Here is a 25474-nt window from a genome sequence, read left to right on the forward strand (position 1 = left end):
AACGACACTTAATGGCTGTAAGGATTTGCTTTTGGGGAAATTATTGTTACAATACAAAAGGTGACAGGTGAAAAGGATACTAGGTAAACAATTTATGGCAACATTTGCTTATACAGTTCAATCTTAACCAAAACCAACGGGACGGGCGGTGTAATATTGTAATATAGACTATTATTAAAGCACTGTATTGTTTTGTTTTACTTATAATATACTCACAATCGTGCTTTGTAAAATCCGGAATAAAAGCTATTTAGTTTTTTGGAGGGTTTTTATGTTTTTTTTTACTCTTCGGCAAATCTTAAATTCATCATAGTAATATAACAACAGAGTTATTAGATTTTATTTTGTGGCACATAATCTTTTGATTTTGTTTTTTAAATAATATTTCAAAAGAAAACTTTAATATTTCAAGTTTTGTTTTATTTATATATATATATATATATATATATATATATATATATATATATATATATATATATATATATATATAGTGTTATAGTACGCTGTGGTATCCTTCTAGTGTTATAGTACGCTGTGGTATCCTTCTAGGTTGATGTTTTGCCTAAATATGAATATGCTTTAGATATATAACACGTTGTTTTGCAACACGTAGTAAAACATATTTTTCTAAACAGTGATTTTCAGAATGTATTGCATGACCTAAAAGAAGACACAGAGCAGAGGCTTTAGATGTACATATGGTTTAATGAGAAAATATTTCGATGCCCAAGTTTATAATTTAATGCAGACACTTCGCACACTTTTTAAAAGCACGCATGCTTGCAGCAACAACACAACGTTTTGAAATAACATGCTTTATCTGTACAGAAAATAAACATTTACACCATTTCTTACAAGTGGTCACCACATATTTTAACTTAAATGGTTCACAGAACAACATTTTTTTTTCCTGCAAACTACAGAAATTCTAAAACAAGGAAATTAAAAAGGGCGTTTTTACACGCTAATATCACTCCTATGTGCAATAATTTACAAGTTTATTTTTTTCTTAGTGCGCAGAGCACCGTTGGTTACACACCAGCCCACGTTTCAAGTGTGTATATTTTAATGAAATGTTATATGATTGTTCATGTTTAAATAACTATGGATATTAATGTTAGCTATGTAGTCTTACCAGGTATTTGGCATACCAAATGCAACAAATATTCTGAAAAGATCTGTTTATAACTTTTGTACGCAGAGCAAGAAAACTGAGTTCACATTCATGTTTATTAGACCCTTAGATTTTGGCATTAGCCTAATACCCGGGTTAATGTTTAACAGTACACTGATAACTTCGTTTTTATTTACATTAAATGTATCGTCTTAACTTTTTCGATCCACTCTACTCTATTGTCACTTTCATTAATGTAAAATTGCCTATTACAAGAGGATGCATTTTGTGGGTATATTCACCGGCTAAATGAATAAACAAATGACCATTTACATGTAAACTGCTATCACTGAGGCTGTTCCAAAACGTAATGACAAACGGAAATGCATCCCTTAAGAAGTTCAAGGTGATAAGCAATTTAAATTAGTCTCTGTGGCTGAATGTAAAGCACTGTTTTCTCCAATATTGGTTCTCATAATGGAGCATTATACACTTTACAGGCACACTAACTTAAGACACAAAAATGTACTAGAGACATTGGCTTATTTTCTATATTGACAGTAAAATAACCTGGGATTGTTAAATTAATATCATGTTTAAAACTGGTCATAACTCTCTGGTTAGCTATGTAATGAAATTAAACATTGAAATAAAAAAAAAAAAAAAAAAAAAAAAAAAAACAGGATGCAAATGAAAATCGAACACAGAAACACAACATGTATAAACAAATGTAACTCTCAATTTCCTTGCCCGAGCGATTTTATACTATAACTGTGTGTTTGTTTTCAAAGAGAAAAACTTTGGAATTGGTAAAAACCTGTGGTTTTAAAGTCCTGACGATCCGCCCGTGTCAGTGTACAGCCACAGACTGCAATGCTGAAGTGGGGTTTGTTAGAGTCTCGCTTGGGGTAGCTGGACTGCTTTGGCTGGTTGCTGTTTGTGGGGATGTGGGGCTGAGAGACGGAGGGCAGTTCGAAAAGATCGCGGGGATAGGTAGAGGCAGCGCCGACAGACCTGGGACTGCAGCCGGGGTAGGTTTGATCGGTACCGGGATGGCCGGTAAAGTCTGTCCTCCGTGGCAAAGAGGCTTGATGGGCATCCCATAGGCACTGTAATCATTAGTGGCCATTGAAATGGGTGCTGATGTGTCTATCACACTGGTGCTGTACATGTGGGGCCAGGCACTGGTCAATTGGTTGTGCAGTGGGTAACCAGCCGACATGGATTGCATGGCAGAAAAGGTCAGTCCTGCTGGCATCTTGTACTCTCTGGCGATAATATTCTCGATGGCAAACGGGTGTTTGAATGTGGACGGCTGCGACAGCCCCACGTTGTAAGAGGACATCTGGGGCAGGTGGGTGCCAGTCGCTGCCAGTGCACTCAGTCTCAGTTTAGCCTGCTGCTGTAGGTAATGGGCAGCATCGGATTGCTTGGATGGTGCCAGGTGATCTGATAGCATTATCTTAAAGCGTTTACGGCGCCTTAAGAAACTTCCATTCTCGAACATGTCGCCACAGCTGGGATGAAGTGCCCAAAAACTACCCTTACCCGGCTGGTCCGGCCGCCTGGGTATCTTTATAAAGCAGTCGTTGAAGGACAGGTTGTGTCTTAAAGAGTTCTGCCACCTTTGAGTGTTTTCCCTGTAATACGGGAATCTGTCCATGATAAACTTGTAGATTTCGCTGAGAGGGAGCATTTTCTCTTGCGAACTCTGTATGGCCATGGCAGTCAGAGATATGTACGAATAAGGTGGCTTCTGGTCACTGTAAGTATTTCTCCCCGGGCGAGGCATCTTCTCCCTGTGAGTACTTTGTTTGAACTCTGCCGAAGACTTCTGGTTTCAGAGCAGCAGCAGTATCGGTGTCTGGTCTGACAATCGAATCTTTTCAGCTTTGCGACATTTCGCTAAAATACAGATTCTGTATGGAATTATATAGGTGCTTGCGTATTCTGCAACGTCCGGAATGAGTTCAAATTACCAATTAATAAATTGCTTACTTTTTTAATAAATAAATAGCTTCTCCCGGGTTAAAACTTGTTAAAAGTTCGACGAACAAAAAATCCTGCTCTGTGTTTACAGAAAGGCAGTCCAGAGCACGGAGGCTTTAGGTCTTGTAAGCCGTCCTAAGAAAACAGTCTAATTTCTGAGCTCTGATCTTTACTTAAGCAAGCGGCAGTAAGCTTCTTTTTTTTCCCACAAGCCAACTGAATAGGACAGATCTCGTCTCCTTTTCTTGATAAGATGAGCTAAGTAGCTGCCTCCATGTCCTTCCTCTAACCATCTGATAGTTTTATGTGGTGACATGAGCAGAAAAGACCCCTGCGGAAGAGCTTCATTAATGTGCCACTTCTTTGCTATCACATGACAATCGCCTTGGGAGGAGGGGCTGAGAGAAAGCCATAATCTGGATTCATTTACACCTATTTACATGGACACCTTGGGCCAATAGAAATCATTTCCATTTGAAGACGGAGCGAAGGGGTGAAAAGGCCCAGCAACCGGAATTGAAGTGTGATGGCACCCAGTAACAGTGTGTGAAGGTATGCGCTAACCTTTCTGTGGACTTTGCAGGATGCTTAGTCTACAATTCACACTTACAAATGGAGCTAGTGAGCAATGGAATGTTTGACACGGAAATTGGTTGGCATTGGCATTCTATTTGTTCTGTATTGCCATCGGAGCTTTTGTTATTTATTACTAGTCATCATTTTTTTTTTTTTTTTTTTTTTACGATCAAGTTTCATTTTAACCATTAGGCGTAAATCAAGTTATAATAATAATAATAATAATAATAATAATAATAATAATAATAATAATAGGTTATAAATAATTAAATATTTGGTAGCTTTTAAAGTGCATGCAAATATGATTATAAAATTGACAAAATGCTATAGGCTACTACAAAAAAAATGGTCGGTTTTTGGAGCAGGTGTTCTTATAAACATAGTTAAGGAATCAACACCGCTGCTCAGTCTCATTGTTCTGAAATAAAAGTGCTATTAAAATACTACGCATTCTAGGTAGAATTGTAACGGTGTAGCCTATTAGCACAAATAATAGCAAATTAAACTTCTATTTGTAAAGATATGTAGTGACGGTAGCATACACTTATTGAACTGTCTCTGTTTAATAAAGAAACATCACGATATTTAATTGACAGTTATTCAAATATCTATATGTGTTATGTTAATCTGGGTTTAATTGTCGACACAAATGGTATCTTTACCACCAGTAATGCCAAACCGTTACTTAAACACGCTACATGGAAGATTAAACTGTTTCATTAATATTAAAAAGAGTGCAGAGACTCCGGACACTTTCAATGCAAGCGCACGTTTTTTCAATATTACTTGAAAGTACTTGAAAAAAATAACCTGTTATTGCATGTATACCTTTCAACTAGATAAACGCTGGTGTAGTTTATTCTCATACTGCAGGTGTTCGTTCATACGCTGATTTTATTAGATAGAGAAAATGAAACATGTATATATATATATATATATATATATATATATATATATATATATATATATATATATATATATATATATGATAGATATATAGATATATATATAAGAAATAATATTAAGGCACATGCATAATGTAAGTATCAAACATGAATCAAATCAAGCAAATAAAACAAAAGATCTGAAACAGGTCACAATCTATAACGTGTATCCAAAACAAACGCACGGGTCATTATTAGGCAATTAGCTAAATACAAAAGCTTTAGAGATATAAGTTTGTTAGTAATACAGACGAGGAATGTAATGCCCTACAAAACATAGGCAGGTTATTGGTGAATATAACTATATTATGTCATATGGAGTATATAGTGTGAAAACGCAGATAACAGTACATATGTAAACGAAGACTTAACTTAAAAGAAAGTGTCATAAGGCAAATCAAAGTCCATTGTGTATATGTAAAACAAATTGGAGAGTACTTGAGAAAAATGCAAATAAAGTGTTTAAGGTGGTGTTGTGAAAACTGTATAAAATACCCATAAGTTCATTATATGAAAGTGAAAACCAAATGGGAAACTATTCGAAGCAATCGGCATTCAATCCTTTTTTTGAAGCCCACCAAAGGAGCACCTTTCTGCTTGGCGGGTTTGCAATAGCCCCCTTCCCCACAAGCAGGACCACACACGGTTCCAGATCTGCTAATAACGTATGCTAATTTCCCTTCATAAATCCACAATTCACTACACTGGCATTCAGACTGACTCCGCAAAGACAGAGGAGGCAGACAAGTGACAAACACAATATTGATTTTGATTCCTCGGGGTTTGACCCAGGTGTACAGTTTAACGCAGGGCTTTCTTTTTAGTGGGGTGGAGGGGGCGAATGGGGTGGGCACACACTCGAGAGGAAAAAAGTGGCCCACAAAGCTGTTAATATTTACAAAACAGTGAAAAAGTACCAACCGACTTCTTATGGTTTCCTAGGTTTCTAAACAAAGCCAGCCTCAAAAACAGACTTTCCCGTCTAGAAAGTCAACTCCACGCTGGGTTTTGAGCTTGCAGCTTTTATCTCACAGATTTCGTTTCATGAAGTACTTTTTTCTTTTTCTTTTTTTTTTACTTTTCTTTCTTCTATTTGTGTATTGGCAGAAAGGGGCAATGGATTTCAATTTTCCAGCCTTTTCACATGAAGTTTACCAAAGTGATCCGACTGTCTATGGGAACCGGAGTTTATGCAGAGATTCTTTTGTGATGGTGCAAGTATTCTTTACCAAATCTGCCACTTTGGTGGTGTGAAACTACTTATCTTTTTTCAAGCCTTTGTCCACTTTGTGCACAACAGCTAAAACAAACAACACTGCCAATCAAGAGCGAATTTAAATACTGTATATTTATACGCTTGTAATGATATTGCACACAAAAACTATTATACAAAGTGGATAGGCTAATATGATGAATATATATATAAGTATAAGTATAAGTGTATTTGGTAGTATATTTTTGCAAGATTGCAAATCAGAATAACTGGATTATCTGTAATTTGCATACAGTAAACATAAACATTTAATACTGAAACGTCTATTTGTTCTGTTAGGGTATTGGGTACAAAATTTAATTCAACAGGTGATTAGTTACTAGTAATACAATTTCAATGAAAAATTAGGCTACCATAATGCAAACTGTTAAATATTTTAGAATCTGTCAGAGCATATGAAATATTTAATAGAGAAGTTATTCGCGCATATATATATATATATATATATATATTATATATATATATATATATATATATATATATATATATATATATATATATATATATATATATATAAGCGCGTATATCTCTATATATAATATATCATTAATAGCAATTACATACCATACACATATATATAGATATATATATATTATCATTCGATTAACATGCACTACCACATAATATATATACTATATAATATATAAAGATCTTTATTTTGCCTATTAATATATATGTTACGATTCAATAAACATTTTGCTATTTAAATACACACACACACACACACACACACACACACACACACACACACACACACGTTTGTATTAAATTATGTTATTGCTTTTCTAAATAAGATCTCTATATGAGGAGCATGATGTTAATTGATCTCAGTGGCATATAGGGTTACTTACTCGTAACCAGTTAGAACTCAGATTGCTTCATCGTTTTTTATATTGCTAAATGATTAGGGAATACGATTGAAAGTACATGTGTTGAATTGTTTCCAACAGCAAACCCGTTAGCGTCGCGTATTATTATTATTATAATTATTAAATTGGTTGTTAATTTTATATTATTATTATTAGAGGATAGTATCTAATTACCATATTAATAATATGATTTTAAAAGTATATCAGTAGTAGTAGTATGAGTGTGCGTGCGTGTGTGTGTATATAAATGCTCAAAAAAGGAGTTGAGATTTTGAATCAACTGTGAAGCAGCACAAAATATTTTTGTAGTCATCATTATTAACTTTGAAGATTTTCTAATAATTCTTTGCAGCTAAATGTTGATATTTGGAGACACAATTAATGCCATGTGATATTCTGAGAACCCCAAAGAGCCCACACCTGGTGGAAGTAGCAGTCTAACGTCAGTATACGAGACAAGGGACATATTTACTTTTTTATTATTGTAGTATGTTTATTTTACTTGCCTATATCACGCCTTTTCAAAGTATTTGGTTTTTGATGCGGCCGTGTTTGAAAGGTTATGTGGGGGTCGGGCATAGGGTGTATAAAACAAAGCAGTTTACTGGTTAGGGTAGTGTTTACCTGGCTCCCCAGCGCTTCCCAATGTCCATGACTGGGTATCTGCATTGCAAAATGGAATTGCTCATGCTTATTTGAACCATGGCCATCGCTGTTGATCATAGAAAGTTTGAAGTTTGTTGTGGCGAATTAGCTCATATGTTTCATCCACAGGGGACTGGGCTAAGACCACCCAACGCATTCCACTTGTAAAGATGAAACCCTGAGGGTTCGGTACAAACCCTGTCCCATCAATCGGAACATTCCAATTTCCTCTTTTGAAACCGGATTTGTCAGTTTCGCGCTGTTAATTATTAATTGCGAGACATTAATGGCCAAACCGTATTTGTTTGTTAACCGTTTTGTTTTGCTGTGGTTATTTTGCTGTGCTCCAATAACGCCTGTCTGGGGGCTATTGTTTTGCTGAAAACGCACACTGAAAATGCCACCATGATACTGAATAGATTAACTCGCTTTTCTCCCAAGTCCTAAACTCTGTGTTCAGGCAGCAGTAGATCAACTGTATAATGTGTGCACTGTTTGGTCATTTGTACAAGGAGAACAAAGGTTGGGCTAAGCCAAATTGCATTGCACTTGTGAACCGAACCTCAATCTGAAGTATCTTTTACAGCGGGGGGACTGAGAACAATTTTGTGTGTGTCTTAAAAAAGGAAAAACAAAGACACTTTCTGAAGCATCTCAAAGTAAAGTAGCGAGGCATAACATTCCCAGGGTGATGGGGGACAAAAGCTGGGGTCGGGGGGAAGAAAAAGGGAATCAAACAGCCACTTTCACACGTCTGCCCTCAACTGCTGCACCTCTCCACAATAGGAAACAAATGTTGTTAAAAAAAGAGGATTGCTTCCATTCATTCAAAAGCAACAAATGACAGCTAAACAACATTGTCAAAACTGAGTCGAGTTGGGATATATTGCCACCCAGACCAGTGAATAAAGTAGGACGAAAAGGGAAAATTGTTTAGTGGGTGACTGGGGAGGAGGGGTCAAGCAGACTTTGAAAGAAATTAATCATTTTTTTTTTCTTTTTTCTCCTGGAATTCCTGGTATACAAGCTGTACAATGTCATTAATTGGAACCGATGCTGTATTGTTTGCCATGTCTCTGGCAATAATGACAGCGTGTGTAAACGGCAGCATTTATATTAGCTAGACTAACATGTAGACAATAAAAATATATACACTTTAAAGCTGTGGATGCAAGTAGACATGTATAATGTATAAATGTATGTATGTAGGTTTATATGAAACGTCGTGATGTCGTATAGATTTCGAGACCCTATAAATGCATATTTTCTAAGATGAAAAAAAAGAACGACATAAAACATTATACAATTGTTTAAACCTGGCAATTGCTTCAAAATATATCTTTAGATGGGGCCCATTAAAAATATTGTCGTGTATTAATTACTACGTGAAAAAATTCTAACTTAAAAATATTGATGTCTGTTGAGCTATTTCAAGGTTTCCGACAAAAACATTTAACAATATTTAACATTTAATTCAAATTCCATTGTAGTTTAGAACTGAAGCGACAGGTTGTAGCTTACACTTCAAAAGTAGTCTACTGCATTGCAGTGAACAGTAGACAATTACTCTATCTAGCTATCTATCTATCTGTTTTTGAAATGCGGTCCAACATTTATTTATGTATTTGCTTATGTAGTAATGTATAGATTTTGTTGATTGTCCTTTGTATATTTAGCCTACAAATTCGTCCTATTCAGAAATAAGACCAGGCAACATCATGTGCTGTCAAAACATCTAAAAGAAGAAAGTGTACAACTGTGCGTGTTTCTGTTTGTCTGTATGTTCTGTATGCCTACGAAATAATCTGTCTTGCTGCTGCGTGTGCATGACAAATATTTTGCTCATTATCAGCCCGTTCTTTCTTATCGTGCAGCACAAATTCCCTTTGATTTTCAAGGGGTTTTATTTACACCGTCAGGAAACCATACACTGCTGCCACACACCAAGCTGGCAAATATAAGGCAGTTGAAGTGTAACAAACCTCCGATGATCTGAGAGATGGATTGTTAATTACTATCCAACCACGTCTTGGCAAAACATTTGGAGGGGAGGTGGGGGGGAGAAGTACAGGCTGTTTATTATTATTATTATTATTATTATTATTATTTATTATTATTATTATTATTATTATTATTATTATTATTATATTACAATTTACATACACATAGTCTATGTATTGTACTATATATACAACTATTATATATATATATCCACTTATATATTATATATATCGATATATCTATAATATATATATATATATTATATATATATATATATATATATATAATTTGTTTCTTAACTAGGTGAATTGTGTCCAGCTTTGTGTCCAGCTATCGCCGTCTTAACTCCCAATGAACATTTAAACAAAACCGATCAAATAGACAATAACAGGCATGGCACGAATATTAAGGGCTGTTTTCAGAAGGTGCCTTTAAATAACGTTTTTGTGAGAAGCTATTTAGGCTCAATATACTTGAAAATTAAATACATTTCTAAATCTATTTTAAGAGGTATTTTCAGAATAACCTCTATGTTTAGGCACAATTTACAAAGAAGCTATAAAAACTTATAGCACCCCCACGTGTTAATAAACAATTTTTAAATTTTTTTTAAAAAGCTGTCTAACCAAAGTCTGGGGATAAAACAAAGTGCTTAATAACAAAACTAAATCTTATTTAACAGACTTTAAGTGTTACTAAAAAAAAAAAAAAAAAAAAAAAAAAACTATGTTTAAAAAAAAAAAAAAAAAAGAAAAAAAAAGCTGTTTAAATTTGCGGCAGATGTTTAATTCTTAGACGTTTGGATTACAGTGTATGTTTTTGAAAGTGAAAGAGCACAAAAATGCTCTTGAGGACCGCAAAACACGCATCCTTCCACGCTCGTTGTTTCCTGCGTGTCAATGTGTTTCTCAAACCTGTTGATAACACCTTGTTACTGAGATCAGACCCTGCTGTGCACTCCGTAAACTGCTTGTGTATTTCATCACATTATTACCCAGCTCTATCTAGAGGCAATGTAGATTTTCTAAAGAACTAATGAATAAACAACTTTCAACTGCTGGCGGTGTAATTTACATTGTTAATGAAAACATTTGTATAAATATGCAATTAAAACCTTTAAATAAACTCTGCTAAGCTTTTAAGCTGCATAAGTGTTGTTGTTTTGATTTTCCCAGTTCTTTCACCTGAACACGTGTGAACATGTGAAAGCCTATATGGTACCGGTATGAATAATAAAATGGCTTTGTTAAAAGATTTGTCATTTATTGATTGATATTGAAAAACAGCAGGGCGAGAAATAAAACACCGAACATAAATAATATTGCTTTTAATAGGAATCCTATAACTTTTTTAGTGATGCAACTGGTAGTTTGCATAATAATATGTCGGCAAAGATATTGAACAAAGAATGAGCAAAATAGCTATATTGTAAAATATAAGTCAATATTATATATTACACCAATACAGCAGTGATGCATATGTTCGTTTTCCTTAAAAAAAAAAAAATACACTATAACACACACACACACACACACACACACACACACACACACACACACATATATATATATATATATATATATATATATATATATATATATATATATATATATATATATATACACTTAAAATAAATAATAAATAAATAAATAAATAGAATCCCTGTCACCAGCATTTAGTTTTAGTTGAGGCTAGGAACGCTTTCACTTCAATCCTGGAACTTTCCTAACAGTACCCAAACCCAGGTGCCACTTTCTTATTCTTACTACTTGACGGCACATGACTCATCTTCACCACCGTGCTGTATCTGGAATGCATTATTTTAATTAAGTCTATGGCGATTTACCTTCCTCTGAGATCCATTCCGCAGTGCAATTAGGAACGTATTGGTGCTATGCGCATATGAATATGCAGGAGGGTGTCAATTAATTAGCAGACAGAAGGATCTCATTATGGTGCTCAAAACCCTTTTAGGTCTAGCAGAATTAAGAGGAGGGGGAGGCCTTTGCCAATGTACTTGGTTTAGCGAATATTTTACAATGTACTCATTTAACTTCATTATCATAGCCCTCACAGTGCCCCCATATTTTCGTTAATTAAAAATCCTCATCAATTTGTCTGTAGAGGATAAGTTAAGATGTTACCGAATTTTATCATCGCCATTACCGAACACTTAAGCCTATATTTTGACTAAGTGATTTCCTTTACAAGCCTTCCGTTTTATTTTAATTTGAGTTTACAATTAAATTGCGAGTTGTAGGTTTTGTGATTTATTATTACGTACAATAATAAAAGGTTTTGCGCAATAAAATAGACCACTATAAACTAAATAGTTTTATTTGGTGTCAGCAACAACTAACTGTAGAAGGAGCCTATCCTTGGCCATTACTATGGGAACAGATTAACAAATATCTACTGCTGTGTTTTTTTGTTTTTTTTTGGGGGGGGGGGGGGGTTATGGACTCACTTTGCTTATGCAGTAGGTTCTATACAAGTGCAATTGTCATAAACAGAAGGTGGCATGTATGACAAATAAAATAGTAAATGTTAAATGTTATATATTACTTATTGGTTTTATGTAGTGTAGGCTCCGCAATGTATATCATTTATTAAAAAAAACCCACATATATATTGAATACAAAAATGGGAATGGTTAAAGACACTGTCTGGAAATGTTAAATAATTAATTTACCATTTTCTAATTATAATAACAAAACAATTTTGAATATCTGAATGGACTTGTTGCAATAATTTGAGAAGTATGTGGATTTCATGTTTCATTTTGCAAGTACCAGAATAGACTTCCATTGTGTATACGGTTGCAAGGGCTGTGATTGTGAATACTTCATCAATGAGATATATGAGTTAAGGTATGCAGTAATTAGGTAGAAGTAAAAAGGCGCATAGTTACTATTTTGGAATAGACCTTGTTCTTTTTTTGTATTTTCCCTCCTGTGAAATTTGTTAAAAAGTCACCTTGGTTCTAGCAAGCAATACATATTCCCCCAAAAAGGTTAGAAAGATAAATATTAAATCTGCTATCACAAAGGGAGCTGCTAAATAGATCTTAAATTAATATGCATGTAAAATTAATTAGCTGCTTTTTCGTGACATTAAAATAAGTACCTGGGAAAAGAACACCTTCTGGGCATTTTGAACATATGCTGAAGTTCTACTTAATTGACTAATTAAATAAATTAGATATTCATTTTACAACACATCAAGTATAAAATATATCTCAATTAATTGTGCATAAATTAGTAGGCTGGAGAAAACAAGAGGAAGGCATCCCAAAAGGGTGACCAGGACTGGTTTTGTACAGCTCTCTTGACCATTAGTTCATTACCTGCAAAAGTTTGCAGGGGTAGCCAAACAGAACTTGTGGAAGAGGCATTGGGTGCCAAGATGTTGGCAAAGACCGAAGGCATTCATTAATGCAAAAAGACTTAATTAAAACCAATTACTGAGTGCACCATTGATTAGCTTTTGTCACAAAATTTATAAATAGTAGTGAAGATAAACAACCCTTTTTCACTTGCAAATCAAAATCTTTCTTTCTTTTTTTCAACAGACCACGTATGCATACAATCAGATGTCTTTGTCAAATGAAAGATTTACTTTCTAAATATTAAAAATTATATCCTGGAAAAAAATCATCAGTGTATTATATATATATATATATATATATATATATATATATATATATATATATATATATATATATATATATATATAATGTGACAGGGTTTTAATAACAATCCTTCAGAAGGTCATACATTTAAAAATAAAATAAGAAGCAATATTTTATTGTACAAACACATTCTCATTTTATCAAGGTATTATTTTGGTATATTCCTTTGGCAAGACAACCAAATACCAGTATGTTTAGATAGGCTTTGGCACATTTTGTATTTAATAGTATAGCTTGGTTCTCTAATGAGTTAAGCACTAGTCTACAGTAGATGCTAGAGCAGCATTCAAGGGTATCTTCTCTTCAGGCAGACTGGTAACTTTGATTTGCCTGCTTTCAGTGTTTGCCAGCTGCTGAAGGTACTTGAGGGAGATGTTGACAAGCAGATAATTGTCAGCACAACTAAAGTAGACACTTTGTTTACAGTTTAGCATGATTAATTGAGAGTAAATAAAAGCCAGCAACGCTCTTGACGAAACTACCATCCTCTCAAGTTCAAGCATAGCAAGAATAGAGAAGGGAAGTAAATTAAAGGTCTGGTTAGTTCCTTCCGTAAAAAGGAATAATTTATTCAGGGAAGCACTGTGAAGAAAGCAGGCCTACTGTCTCCATTCTGAGGCTTCCATTGTCACTTTTTAAAATTAATTGATTTCCTGTAGAAAGGACATTTATTTATTTATGTATGTGTTTATGTGAACTCGTGTGTGTTTGTTTACCACCATATAAACCTTGTATTTATATGAAATTTACCACATATTAATTTGATTATATTATTTAATCTATAATACACCTTGCCCTGTTATTTATAAAATAATAGTTTAAAGACATTATATATATATATATATATATATATATTATATAATATAAATCATATATATATTATATAGATATAATATATATAGATATATATAATATATATAATTCATACTTTCAAAGTATAAGAAAGATTAATATAGAACTATATTAAGTACAAATTCATTTAAAATGAAAGGTATACAATACCTTGAAGTGATTTTAGCAATGGGCTAAGAATGATTAAATCATTCATGACTTCCTGCAGTGGCTCTGCGCCCCATTTACACTGTATGATAGATGTTTCTGTGGGTCCAGCCTGTGTACTGTATATCAGTGTGTGTCTAAAAGTGACTTTTTATATTTCAATAAAATAATATTTGGTAGTGCTTTATGCTTTTATTACATTTTTCATCTCCTAAATTTGTATTAGGGGTGTTAGTTTACAGCTAATTACCGCTGCTTGGAGGATTACAGTCTTGGAATCATGAGCTGAAAGCTTCCTCCTCTGCTGTATGTTTCATCCACAGGGGCTTTTGCAAATTAACCATACAAATGTTTTAATTCTTGACAGTCTGAACATCTCCATCCCAGAAGCCTTCCTATGATCCCAGAATAAGTAAGCTGTCAAACATTATTGAACATGTTGACATACAAACTCACAGAATTAACTGTTTCTACAGTAATAGTCTTTAGCCTCTAGAGGAAATACATTTCTTCATTTTTTTAATGCCTGAAGTGTTCAGCTGCTTACAAGGTAATAAAACAATCACTAAGAAAGTGATGGCTTTGGAGCCTCAGTTAGCAGCTCCTAGAATCCCACATTTGGCTAGATCATAGTAAATATGTGGTGTGTGTGGGTTATCACAGCACACAGTTAAAAGCAGAGTTATACTTTGACCCTGCTAAGTGTCACTTTTTTAATTTGTAAATTAAGTGTACTAGTTGTAAGTAATCACTAGATAGATTTTAAAGTAAACTGAACTATATACTATATAAACCTTATATATTATCTTATAGTATGTGATGAAATATTCTAAAACCAATCACTTTAATCAGAGTTTAGGCCTTGCCAGGGTTTGACACAACATGGTACAGACTACACAAAGGAATGTTAAAACATTCACGCAGTTGGTGCAGAGAGGTAGACAGAAGAACGTGATGATGAATGCATCATTCAAGTTCATCCCAAACTTGCTCAATTGGACTGAGACCCAGGGATTGAGGTGGCCATGTGATGCCTGTAGTCTCTGTCATGCACTTCAGTCCATTGGCGCACAATTCTGGCATGGTGCATTATCGTCTTGAAAGTCACATTTGCCATCACCTATTCTTGCGGAGCTTCCGGGAGTAATCGCATCTCTCAATACAGAGCACAACAGTGCCATGGACACACCTCTCAAAGGTAGCTTATAGTAAGCCACTGTTGATTTCCTTAGTGTTCAGTTTCAAGATTTATTGACCATTGAGGCAAATCAATGTTTAACCCTGGGAGAAAATAAATTGTGATACTGGATCCTAACAACAATACAAAAACAGCAGATGTTGGTAAGAGTGATATGGGGAGATGGGGGTAATGAATATGTGTTATTTAAGACACTCTGAGGTCAGTATGTCTTTGATTTTAATACATAAGCAATAAGGCATGACAGGTTGTGGGATATACTATACGCCACGCCCTGGGTGCGTTATAAGGCAAACAGCTTGGTAACGTGGAGAACTACTGGGCCAGTGTTAAGAAACAATTTAAAACAATGCAGAGCACATCAGAAGACGTGATACCATCGTACCTGGACACATTTAAAAGGTATGGCAGGAACTGAGATGAATTTATAAATGTTCAGCATCAGATCACACAGCTGTGCAGGGGGTGGGTCCAGTGGGTCCAGTGGCAGCAGCAGGCAGACTGAAGAATGGACAGCAGGAACATCTTTTAACCCCAAAGTCTCTTTTAAGAGCGACCCAAATCTTTTCTGAAAAGCTGAAAGTTTAAGAGTTCACTACTTTAATTATAATTGATGTCCGATTCAGATTCATTCAATATCTCATGTACACTTTGGTTTCCCAAAAGTTAAACATTTACATAAATCTCGTCGGTTATGTTTATTGCGATAAATTCCAATATGTCTGCCATTTTTCTTTTTTATTTGAGGTGTGATTTGCCTGTTTTTAAAAAAAAGTGCCGACCCATGGTGATATGCTGTAATATCAACACATGTGACCTATTTTGACCAATCAGGATAGAGTATTTAAAATACCCATTTTATAAATTAAAATTATATATATATATATATATAAATATATATATATATATATATATATATATATATATATATATATATATATATGAAAAAATTAAACAACTGGTGTAGAGAATTTGGTTTAAAAAGTGCTGTGCTGTTATATCTCATCAGGACCAGATCTCACATCATCTGCCTACACCAAGCGTATGGTGTGTGCAGCTGAAGTGCCTGGGTACCCTTATACTTCAATCCTGAGATGTCTTTAAGGTAAACACACCTGTGTTCTGTAATCACATCTGGCCATCCTTCTATATCTTTAGATTTAGATTTATTAGCAGATGGCTGCAAGATGATTTTTAGATGAATGGCATCCCTCTTTTTAGATAGTTGTTTAATGGCATTGACTGGAATAGCAAAACAAGACACAGCAGAACCCATCAATAAGATCAGGCCACTATTCTCTAAGCAGTTTGTTGAACCCATATGGAGTAGAGCAGCTGGAGAGATGTGTTTGCTACCTGAGGCCAATGTTTGTGTTGCCAACCGCGACTCCAGCTTGCTGACCCTTGTATAATTCATTGCAGATAAGGAAATGTTACACATTTTCCTTCCCTTTTGTGATGGATGGTCGTACTTAAAACGGATCGTCTTGTAAAATGGCAGTGACTTTCCTTATGTCTGACAGATGCACGCAAGGAGAGTGGTCAATAAATACTATCATGTTCTTGACGAAAACACACAGCTTGCCCCTCCAAGTGGGCAAAGTTTTCGTGCCAACAGGAGATTGGTTTAGCACTAAAATAATAGCAAATAAAACATCAGCATAAGATGACTGTAATTGAGCTCTCCTGCTTCGTTTATTGACAGATTAAATCTTCCCTGTCGGCAATCAAGAAAACAATGGAAATTTCATGACATTTGCTTTTTATGCCCATACAGTTTTTGTTTCTGTACGTAGACAATGAATATGCCTATATTAAATTGTACTGTTAAAGAGAGCAATGGAAACATGATACATCAAAATGGTAGGGCAAAAACTGGTGGGCGCCAATGAATTTTGTATTTATGGTTTTGAAAATATTATTATTTGTATTGTTATTGTGTATGTATGCAGTGCTGACTGTATAAACAAACAAAAAAAAATCATTATTGAAAGAAATATGTTATTGATTAAAAAGAGAGGAATTTTGCAAACCCTTGACCCTATCTGTCTAAATCAATATATGCTGTGTCTCCACTAAGCTGTACCAGTGTATTATTTGGATTTCAAATAAACCAAACTGAAGTCTGTTTTCCTTTATAACTGTTGATTTTCCCTTACCTAATCAAATGCCGGAAAAGGAACTGCAAATGAGGTTTGAGGTGGGTGGACAAGAGTTATTGGTTTTAAATAATCATAGATGACATATAACCTCACCGGCTAAGCGCTATATAATACACATTCGACTGGATCCAGTTTGGACAGCTGTGTGGGGAGAGCAAGTGCAAATGAAATGAGTTGCATAACATTGGCCCTGAGGTCAGACCTATGTGCTTAACCTCTGGCCTGCTGCATGGTGTTTGCTTGTCCAGCTGCTTTATGATATGTACCTTACATGATCGAGGGATTAAGATATCATTTTGTTTTATCTCCAGTGGGCAATTGGAAGAGGTAAGATGAGGTGTACAGTAATAATAGTTGTATTTAGGGGCACATAAGGATAGTGGTCACTGTTGTTTTTGTGATTGGCTTTTTTATGAAAAAAAAGTTGACTAGAAGAAAAAGCAGTTTATTGAAAATGAAAAATTTCATAATATATTTTTGTAATGATTTTTCTACAAAACACTCAATAAAAAAAAAAAAAAAAAAACTTTCAGAATGGAAGGAGAACCAGCACCTATTTTTTGGTTGATGGTCTTGTTTGTGAATATTATGTGTTTTTATAGATTTGGTCAGAGAAAACTATACTAAAACTAAACTATCGACGATATTTCACCTACTGACAATTATTTGTTACTTCTTTGAATAAACATGGAATTTCTTTTAACTTACTTATTTTTTATTCTGAGATCTCCTATTCACTCTATTAGGATAAGTTGTATATATTGTTGGTTGTAATAATAATCATATCTGTGTGTATATATATATATATATATATATATATATATATATATATATATATATATATAGATAGATAGATAGATAGATAGATAGATAGATAGATAGATAGATAGATAGATAGATAGATATATTAGATATTTTAGATTACAGCATTGAGTGGTCATCTCCATTTTCTATGGAAACATAGGTAGATAACTACATGTAGTTTGGACTGAACTCCATGCATGAACGACATATATTTAAAAACGCTTCTTTACAGACCATACAATGTTGTAAGTACATATATTACATAATGCAACTACAGTTTAGCTAAAGTGTATCACATTTTATTGTTATAGAAATTAGGGTCTCTTTTTGGCCAACCACAATATTTAATCATACAACCTTGCTTTCCATTTGTTTTCGCACAGCTGAGGGCGACATTGCCTTACATTGCAAATCAACTTTTATTTTCTGGGTTTTTTTTTTAATCAATTCATGCGGCATAGTAAGAAGCCCACCTCTTGCAAGTCATGTTAAAATATTGAAATAATCTGTGTTGAAAACTTCACTTAAAAACACAGTCTGCTTGTTCATTGCTTCTGTGTCCTTGCAAGGTGATGGTTTCGAATGTTCTAACGAGGTGTCTGAAGCAATGAACGGGATTTTAATGGGAGCTAATGTGGTCGGGAATCCCGGCATTGAGGCTTAAAAAGAGCGATAGTGTTGTAACAGAGATCCTGGTAATGAGTGTGGAGGGTACTTAAGTTAACCCTTTGGGACCAGAAGATGGATCTTTCCAGGTTTCATCCAATACATCTGGGAGAGCTCAGGTCCCGAGGGGGTAGGGAAGGTATGACAATGGAGGATATTTTAATATGTGTTAAAACAATCAGGAGCCAGGGGACAGAGTCTTAAATAAGAGATAGCGGTACAACAAATACAGCAAACAGATCAGTAATCTATGGGTTCAAATGGAGCCTGCATTTTTTAGTTGATGACTCAATGCTTCATAGGTGTTGTACAGCCAGCTTCCAGCTGCAGTATTGTATATAGCAGACCCTGATATTGATGTGATGCAGCCACCTGAAAATGCTTAGTATCAGATAGTTTGTATGAGATGAAAATGATGCCACATGATTTTATTTTTAGTCTATTCTTATTTAATTCCTTAATCCTACAAATCTAGTAAAGGGTGTTGTGTAAGAGACAAGCTGATTTTCAGCCATTAAAGGTGAGAATGGCCAGTCCGCTGTAGAGTGGATATCAGCTTGTATCATACAGCACAGAATTCCATATTCTATATATAATCATGTCAGTAACGGAACCACACACACACACACACACACACACACACACACACACACACACACACACACACACACTATAACTATAAAATAATGCTACCTACTAGCAACTAACAGTGCATGCAACAAAACAATCTAGGTTTAGCCTTATGTAGTGCAGAGTGTTTTAATTCCTACACAAAGCTCTCTGCCTCCACATTTTTTTTAAGCTGGCATGCTGTGCTGCTCTGCAGTGAATTTCACTCCAGAAGAGCTCTTATTCCAGCAGCTGCCTGAGATATTCAAATACTATAATTGGCGATGATTTACATTGTTTTGAATGAACAAAATGTTATTGTTAAGCACAAATACTCCTTCACAGTAAATAACGAAGCCTCTAATAAGGCAGTGCAAGCAGGTTGCGGAGCGTGGTAGGGTTTACAGTGCTCCTGGGGAGTTGACCACTGTGTTGTGCTTCCCGCTGCTAGGTAATGGGCATGACACATTTCTGAGCACTAATTCATTTATATAATAATAAGACTATGCTAACCTGAGCTGGAAATAGGCCCTATAAGGAAGGCATAAAGTCTTATTAATCCATGGCTAATCAGAGGCCAGCTGAGGCTATATCAAGCCTAGAATATGCCTTTTTACAAAAAACAATGCTAATATTATACACGTATAAATATAGCATTTATTTTGCTTAATTATTCCATTGGATTCTTTGGCGCTACAGACCCTGTTCTGATAACATGTGTAAGTTGGTATTTGACAGTCACCGAGAGTATATGTCTGACTATACATTTTGTTTCCACTTATTTTTTTCTTTCAGTAAGTTTGGTGTTTCATTTGTTTCACCTGAGCACAGTAATAGCATTCTTTTGTCTTAAGGGGATCTTATTTACAAAGATTATCCCTTGCTTTGTTAGTCTGATGATATTCATTTCCTCATATTTGCAGAGGAATGATATGTTGATTTTTGTTCACTTATGTAATAAACATTCATCAATTATTCAATACTATTATAAGGTACAATAAACGTCGGGAAAAACATTATTTAACTGTGTATGTATTTTAAATATGTGTATTGTTCTGCAAGCACAGGTAACAACTTGTGTCATATGCAATTCTAGATTTTTGTTTCTTGTTCCACTCACAGTGGAATAGGAATGTTAGTTAAAGCAGTGATCTTTTATGTTAACTACATTCCAATTCAATGTTTATATATGCATTTGATAGATAAGAACTCAAAGTGGAGCAAAGCAGCTGTGATTTTTTTTTTCTCCCTGCAAACAAACTTTATTAAGTATCACCTACCTACTGTACTAAGAAACAGCATTTACAATGGGGTTTATAATCTTCCACCACTGCCCAAAATAGAATTTCTGCATCTTTGACACCTCTCCAGATAAAATGACAGGTTGTTCACACTTTATTAGGATGTATAACTCCCACACACTAATCTAATTGAAACAGCTGGACCACAACCTGGGGTTAGTGTTCTTGTGATTATTGATTGACGCTTTTCATGCATCGCAATCCTCTGCAGCTGCCACCTTCCCCTTTAGTCTCTTCCAATCACATGAGGTTGAACAGCAGTTGCCTTGTAAGGCACTTGCCATTACCTAAGGCTATGTGAAATACGGTCCTTGATGTTCCTTGACTAGTCAGGACTGCAAGGACCCTTTCAAACAGCAATAAATCTACTGTATGGTACACCACCTAACAGCAAACGTTACTTATGCTTCACAGTTGATATGCGCCTACTTTTTTCCCCCTAATAGTTCCTAATAAAGTGACCCACCCTGTAGCTGACTGCTAGTATGAACTGGGGTACAGAAGAACAGGACCAACCCATATGATTTGGTAGCCTACTGCTAGTAGTGATGTTTATTTTAGTTTAAAAACTAATTAGCAGGTTCCAGACGCACTGATCAAGCTATTAAATCTGTCACTCAGTGCACCAGTAATAAATTATAAAGCGCATCTTCTGTTCTCTTGAATGGATTCCAGATCTTGACAGCTCTTGTTGTATTGACAGGAGGGAGGAACATGGTAAATGGAGCCAACATTAAGGGTCTCTTTAGTAGTAGCTGTGTTAAATAAAAAGGGTCTGATTTGTGTACAAATGACTAAAAGACAAGGCTAACATTTCCAGAAAGAGTAGGTGTACTGTGTGCTTTTTGGGGAGATGTTTATGTTGTTGGGGTTGGCGCCTCCTCCAGGTCACTAAAGGAGATACTATCAAAGCGTCATAGTTTATGTTCAATTTCTGATTTATGTTAATGAAAATTACACAAAATACTGGAAGTATTTTTCAAATGCTCCTCAGGTGTAATTTTTTTCCTGGCAGAGAGACTATGATATACTTAATTATACATTTTAGTAAAAGTGTAAAAATGGCATAAGAAGAAAAATGGCTTACCCTTTAGCTGATGATTAACAGGAATTACAGGAAAAAAAAGCTGTTAACAATGATTAAGTTAAGGTTAGGCTTCAGACTAAGGTTAGCATTACATGCATTGCATGGGTAGTAACTGAAAATAGTCTGTTAAATTAATTCATGTTAACGTTTGACGAAAAGCATGTAATGCGGAGGGTTATTATTTTAGTTGCTCTTTATTTTGAATGCTCATTAAGGTTTATTTTCTGATGGGTTAATGTGCCTTTAAAAGTGTTTTATATATGTTATTGTCCTCCAGTTACACGTATATATTAGACAGTGTATATATTAGGCAGTGTATATATTAGGCAGTGTATGTGTTAATACACCAATACATGCAGTAGATATGTTTAAATGTAAGGGCCAGGCATATCTTACATTAGGTATTTAGGGTGAGGAAAAAAATCCTGTATAATCTTTGTTATTTTAACATGGCCCTCCATTAAATAAAAATGGAAACATAAATGACACAGGAATGCTGATCTATAGTTTTGTAACTCTCGTTTTTAAATGTTAAATGCTGTCTGTATTTACTGTGTATGTGCAGTACAATTACAGGTTATGGGTCTTCAGTTTTGCTTCCTTTTCATTTGGGTGATGACTTATGTTTCATCATTCACTTTGTGACCACTTTAATAAGTTCATATGTAAAGAGTTTATGCTGCAGCACTCCATAGCAGGCAAGTGGGGCTGCACTAATTGACTTGCATTAATGATAGAAAGAATTAGAGACCCCAATAAAATGGTTACAATTAATTTCTTCCTGACATAATAAAATTATGTGACATGCAGTACTTCAAACAACTATAATGTATATTTTTCTGGGTCAATAAGGCTTTTATTATTGAACAGTGTCTGATATCTCTTCTGTAATATTTAACATGAAAGCTTTGACCTGTGGATATATATGTGTGTGTGTGTGTGTGTGTGTGTGTGTGTGTGTGTGTGTGTGTGTGTGTGTGTGTGTGTGTGTGTATATTAGGTCACTGTTTCCACATATTGTTTTTTTAAGCAGTAAAGGAAAAAATAGCCACTTTTACTTTATTTTGTATTGTGAGTACTTTTATTAAAAGCTTATAGGTTTGGCAATACAGTGCCCTTCCTCCTATCATTGTTTTGCTATTTAACTTTTGAGACTATCTCAGAAAGCACAATAATAGAGATCAGGCAGTATTGGAGTTATACCCCATGCTCACACATGGTCTTTATAGCACAATGGAACAGCGTTTGTTAATCTGAGTTCTAACTAGAAATTAGAAGCAGTGGGAATAGCACTTCAGTAAGCAGAGAGCATGACAAAAAAAAAGTTTCCTAGTAGTGTGATAATTTGCACCTTTAAAATGGCTCATTGTGGGAAAAGAACTATGCTTTTCCTGATTGGAATGAAATGAGATCTAAACAATTGGTTGTATTCTTTTAACCATAAATTAGAACTGGAATGTCAGCAGCCAGTAAGGATACAGGAAATGTGCATGTGTTCTCTTAAAAACAGATGTCTCGCAATGTGGTATTCCTATTCCCAGTTATGTTCTATTGGGTGTCCACTGGCCACTGAAGGACACTGAGAGGTATTCTGGTGTCATTCTCTTTCAGTTTGGCTCCCCGTTCTGCATCGTTCCTTGTGAATAAGAAGACAGCATTGTCAGGGTAAAGATTCAGATATACTGTGTATACTGTAGGAACAAATTTACTCCATGCTTTAATTAGCTCATTTTTTGAAAGGAGAAAATAACCTGTTACTTATTAAAATAAAAACCAGAAGCAAACAACTAAGTAATGCAATTCAAGCTCTCTTAACGTGGTTGCAGCTAACCAAACAATTCCATAGATCTTACCAGCCATACACTTCCATTTGCTATGCAGTTTTAAAATAATCACATTTTATTGCACAAATATAGTATTTTATAATATAAATGTACACATATCTGGTATCATTCATCCTCAAAAAACATCTGTTTGCATGCATTATTTTACTTTCAGGTAGTGTTGCATATCCTTAATCATTTCACCTGGAGAGTGAAATTGTCCACTACCCTTCAATGCCTTCTTTCCTATAATTATCTTCCTATAATTAGCCAACCAAGGATTTTACTTACGGTACGAAACGTCGTTCGTTGTAAAAGTTGGGATTTTGTGTCACACACACTTTGTCATTGTGGATGTTGATTTCGTTCGTTTAACTCACGAAAGTAATGGATCATATAAACGAATAAGTACTTTTATGACGAAGATTTTGTACACAAAGAAAGTTTCGGTACACTCCGGATGTGAGGCCTACTATATATATATATATATATATATATATATATATATATATATATATATATATATATATATATATATATATATATATATTTAACAAGCAATATCACTAGAGCACTCTAGTTGTTTGAAATAGAGATTAATTTGGACCATTTTATTGCAATTGCTTTTGAATTCCCGTCGCGTAATGAAGGACAGAAGTCTATATCCTTGCCAGCTAATGCCATGTTAGCTACATTCTACTGTATTAACAGTTTTATTAGCCAACCGGCACCCTGCCAAGATTTTCATTATAGACAGGGACATCCAGACTGCAGACAAAAATAGACAACCTCCAGAACCGTAGATACATGTTGCCATGACATTATGCTTTTAACATTTTCGGATAATTGTATAGACTTCACGAGGAAGAAACTTGCATTTTGTAAAGCTGTAGGCGGGACCTAATAAAATACCCATAAAGACGTGGACTATCCCAATTGCATGGTCAGATCCCAATACAACTGCCTCAAAACGGATAGCTCAAACAAAACAAAGGGTGCATATCTTTATTTTGTTGCAAACCCTTCTAACAATTAGCTAAACCTAGTTAACGCAGTTCAAGTTTGTCTAAGATTGTTTGGCTGACTATTTCAATTGAGGGGCTTCCTGAGAACTGTAGACTTTTTTTTTTTTTTTTTTTTTTTAACAAATCTCGTTTGCTTTTGTTGATTTAAAAACTAGAATTTAAGAATTCCCAGTGATGCAGCTTGGCACCAGAAACTGTGTTTACAAAACAACGTTTACACTTGAATAATTTTACAGATTGAACTAATTAAATCAATTAAACCGGTGATTAACCAAATGGAGGCTGATTACAAAAATTAGTGGGTTGCTTTTGGAGGACTGGAAATGAGCTAATTACTGAAGTGATTATTTGAATCTGAAGTACCCTAAATGTGAATTGCATCATCATAGTACACTAGAGTACAAATTCATTACAGTTTTAAAGAGTTGTTGATATTGTACAGAGTAAGAGCCCTTCAGAACATATCTCACTCCCTGTATACAAATAAACATTGATTTGGTTAATACAAATTCTATACCAGACAATATATTTATGGTTTGAAAATGGCTTTCATACCTACATTATAGTATACAATATATGTACAGATGCTAACACTGTTGTAAGGTATTGTATTTAATTTCCATTTTGTATAGTATGGTACCCACATTGCTTAACAGATCATTATTAAAAAATATACTTCTGCACCTAATCCACAAGAC

General features: G+C 34.7%; 1 protein-coding gene across 1 annotated transcript; it reads right to left on the reverse strand.

Moving 5' to 3' along the window:
* Positions 1-1784: 1784 nt before the first annotated feature.
* Positions 1785-3378, reverse strand: LOC121294967 (forkhead box protein B1-like). The gene has a single exon (XM_041219225.1). It carries the CDS (start codon positions 2904-2906, stop codon positions 1965-1967), a length of 942 nt encoding a protein of 313 aa, XP_041075159.1. The 5' UTR covers positions 2907-3378; the 3' UTR covers positions 1785-1964.
* Between the last annotated feature and the right edge of the window lie 22096 nt (positions 3379-25474).

This window comes from Polyodon spathula, chromosome 19 (assembly GCF_017654505.1).
Source record: "Polyodon spathula isolate WHYD16114869_AA chromosome 19, ASM1765450v1, whole genome shotgun sequence".
In the NCBI taxonomy this organism is placed as follows: domain Eukaryota; kingdom Metazoa; phylum Chordata; class Actinopteri; order Acipenseriformes; family Polyodontidae; genus Polyodon; species Polyodon spathula.

Coding starts and splice junctions, on each gene's coding strand:
- LOC121294967 (XM_041219225.1), bottom strand. CDS start 2,906: ATGCCTCGCCCGGGGAGAAATACTTACAGTGACCAGAAGCCACCTTAT.